Consider the following 3,454-nt stretch of genomic DNA (forward strand, 5'->3'; position numbering starts at 1 on the left):
TAAACGGATTGGATTGCCGCCCTGTCTGTCAGCCTTCCATCTCGTGCACGCACAAATGTATCTCGTGCCGTCATTGGGCGTGCCCTCATTGGGCGTGCCGTCATTGGGCGTGCCCTCATTGGGCGTGCCCTCATTGCAGCAGTACTTCAACGACTCGCCAGCAACAGGCAGCCACTTTCACCATGGCAGAGTTAGGTTCAACATCGTCTACTGGTCGCAAAAGAAAAAATGTAACGGAGCAAATTAAGAACAAAAAGAAAGTGGAAACTAGTAGAAGTCAAACCAGAGTTGCTTTGGCTGTGTAGTATTGCTATAGATGTGTTTAGCTTTGCCCGATATGTAACGTTACTGCAGCCTGCTCTCGCGGAGGAGGTGCTCTGTAAGGAAGTCTGAAGGAAGGGGCGGATTCTTTTTGCCTGTGTACTGTTGTGGATATTATAAACTCGTCAATACCGTAAAGATGTACAATGAGAGTAATCAATGATAAACTGGTGAAAGCAGGCAGCGTTGTCTTCTGGTTATTTATTTGAAGCTTCAAAGGTACATGTCTCACAGAGTACAGAGTAGTCTGCAGGAGTGTGCGCAATAGTCACAAAATAGCAAAGCTTATATACAAGATAGGGCGGGCAGACAAAGTTTTGTGTAGCATGGCCTCAGAAATCCACTTTCACACGGTCTCATATCGCTATTAGGACACCTGTGTCCTTAAGCCATAGAAAGAACAACAGTCATCAAAATATGGAAGTTCAAACTTAGGGTTAAAAGGAGTAGTTTCAACATAGTCTGCCAAATCAGCCCTGTGGCCTTGAAGCGCTTGAGAATAATAAACCTCATTAGAGTATGCAGAGGAAACAGCATGGATGAAGACATGGTACAGTAGTGTTAGACAATGCTTTCAGAAGCTTTTGGTTTTAGCAAATAAGGTAAAACAAGAAATTGCCACTACAGTACTTTCAAATTTTAGTGCACTCGAGCCGGTTTCTGAAACTTACCTACCCCACCTTTAAGTACAATTTTGTACTTTACTCTGTACTTCTACTCCACTACAATTATTTAATAGCTTTAGTTACTTTACAGTTTTACAGGTGGGAGGATTTAAGATGAAAAAACAGACATTTAGCACATAAACAAAACAGAAATGAAGTAAACAAAGCCACATGCCTGGACAGGAGGTGGTCCAGAGTGACCTCCATGACTCTCTGGATGCCCAGTCGGTCGATGTCCCTCATGGTGAAGTACTGGATGCCCAGGTTTTTTAGGAGGTGGCTGCGATAAACAACATCAGAATAACATTAACATCTATTTCCACATGGGGGATCAGGTTAGTATCGAGGACATCTGATAAGCGTTTTGGAGGTGATAGCATGTACTCACTACTCTCCGGGGTCAACGTCTCGCAGGCCGATGTACACGAGGTCGCTTGAGGAGAGGAAGGGCTTCGTCCAGGAGAACCCTGGGATATCTGGCATCTGTGGGGAACCGGAGTTAAGGTTATATGGAAGAGACAGGGACGAGAAAACATCCACCATTGGGTGATATCTGACCATTTATGGAATTAGAATTAGAATTTTTTTAATGTTTCTATCTCTTTCATTCTGGGTGTCTGGGAGACTTTGAATAATAATACAAATAATAATAATAATTACATTATTTTAAATATTTTATACATATTTAATAATAATAATTACAACAATTATAATATTTTGCCCTTTGCAAACACATTTACATATTGCTTAATAAGTTAAAACTCAACAAAAAATATCAAATATATAACATTCTGATAATTACAACTATACTAATATAGTGGGAATAAAAAAACATGGGAATAAAATGATGAGCTTGAATTATTACAAGTTTTTTTTTAACCGTTTTCTTTTGGATAGATAAGTTTAGCTCATTCGTTTAATAATTGAAGTGCTTCTGCAAGTCTCAGATTTCAGTGCACAGGAGCTTATGACCCCATAATCTGCCAATTTTGCAAAACAAGAAGTTCTGTCAGTGTTGCAGTTCCTCAATTACTTCATACACCTTTTGTAAAACAAGAATTCTAATAGTAGTTTATTCGTTTTACGTTGAAACTGAGGAAGTCATGCTTAATCAGAACACGGTGAATTACATAACCTTTTATCCATGTGCCCATTATAAATAAAACAAGCTTTGCCTCTAATTCCTGCTCACCTTGTCCGTCAGCTCTTTGAGCATGAATGCGACGGGCTGTCCGTGGAGGTTTCCTGAAGGAGAGCTCATGGGCGTGTTGATGTCTGCGTGAGCGTCCACCCAGATCAGACACAGGTCAGGACACTGCTGCGCATGGCCGCTCACTGAGCCAATAGCAAGGCTGTGGGAAAAGAGACGCAGAATCTTTTAAATATCAGTCAAATTAAGAGCATAAGAGCATGTAAACCAGATCGATATGGAAAAAGGCTTCAAACTAGATATGAAGTCCATTCTCTGGCTCAAACGGGCTTTTCCCAAACGACATCCTGCCTTTCAACTCTGTTACACAAAATGTGTTGTTACAACTTGTGCAATTCTAGAAATTTTAGAATTACACAAGAATGACCTCTTCACCTGGTGGTGCAAGCGGCGGAAGTCCCTACGGCATGTGAATATTACTCATTTCAGTTTAGCATTTGAAACCCCCTGTGTGCCCCTCCCTCTAAATAAAAAGACATACATATGACAGCTTATGGCATTACCTTTATTAACATTTCCTGAAACATTTGGGATGTTGTAACAAAATAGTTTGAATGGATTTACACTCTACTTTATACTACTTAATGCCAGATGTGGGAAGTAACTAAGTAAATGTACTCAAGTATATACAAACTGAGTATTCCTACACTCTGGTACATCTACTTTCACTCAAGTACAAGATCTGAGTACTTCTACTTTTACTCAAGTACAAGATCTGAGTACTTCTACTTTTACTCAAGTACAAGATCTGAGTACTTCTAATTTTACTCAATTACAAGATCTGAGTACTTCTACTTTTACTCAAGTACAAGATCTGAGTACTTCTACTTTTACTCAAGTACAAGGTCTGAGTACTTCTACTTTTACTCAAGTACAAGATCTGAGTACTTCTACTTTTACTCAAGTACAAGACCTGAGTACTTCTACTTTTACTCAAGTACAAGATCTGAGTACTTCTACTTTTACTCAAGTACAAGATCTGAGTACTTCTACTTTTACTCAAGTACAAGATCTGAGTACTTCTACTTTTACTCAAGTACAAGATCTGAGTACTTCTACTTTTACTCAATAACAAGATCTGAGTACTTCTACTTTTACTCAAGTACAAGATCTGAGTACTTCTACTTTTACTCAAGTACAAGATCTGAGTACTTCTACTTTTACTCAAGTACAAGATCTGAGTACTTCTACTTTTACTCAAGTACAAGATCTGAGTACTTCTACTTTTACTCAAGTACAAGATCTGAGTACTTCTACT

At 39.1% G+C, this 3,454-nt stretch overlaps 1 protein-coding gene across 1 annotated transcript; it reads right to left on the bottom strand.

Annotated features, from left to right (window-relative positions):
- Positions 1-1,064: 1,064 nt before the first annotated feature.
- LOC104953154 (arginase-2, mitochondrial-like) lies at positions 1,065-2,855 on the bottom strand. Its single transcript, XM_010780082.1, has 4 exons — positions 2,844-2,855; positions 2,179-2,361; positions 1,375-1,469; positions 1,065-1,266 (listed from the first exon to the last, which is right to left on the bottom strand). The coding sequence occupies exons 1-4, from the start codon at positions 2,853-2,855 to the stop codon at positions 1,080-1,082; spliced, it is 477 nt and encodes a 158-aa protein (XP_010778384.1). The 3' UTR covers positions 1,065-1,079.
- Positions 2,856-3,454: the final 599 nt, after the last annotated feature.

The sequence above is a fragment of the Notothenia coriiceps genome, unplaced genomic scaffold (assembly GCF_000735185.1).
Source record: "Notothenia coriiceps isolate Sejong01 unplaced genomic scaffold, NC01 NC01_scaffold00000445, whole genome shotgun sequence".
Lineage (NCBI taxonomy): Eukaryota > Metazoa > Chordata > Actinopteri > Perciformes > Nototheniidae > Notothenia > Notothenia coriiceps.

Bases quoted from the DNA above. Each gene is read 5' to 3' on its own strand.
- LOC104953154 (XM_010780082.1), bottom strand. The intron at 1,470-2,178 runs GTGAGCAGGAAT...GGTTCCCCACAG, and splicing joins TCAAAGAGCTGACGGACAAG to ATGCCAGATATCCCAGGGTT. The intron at 1,267-1,374 runs GTGAGTACATGC...TGTTTATCGCAG, and splicing joins GACGTTGACCCCGGAGAGTA to CCACCTCCTAAAAAACCTGG.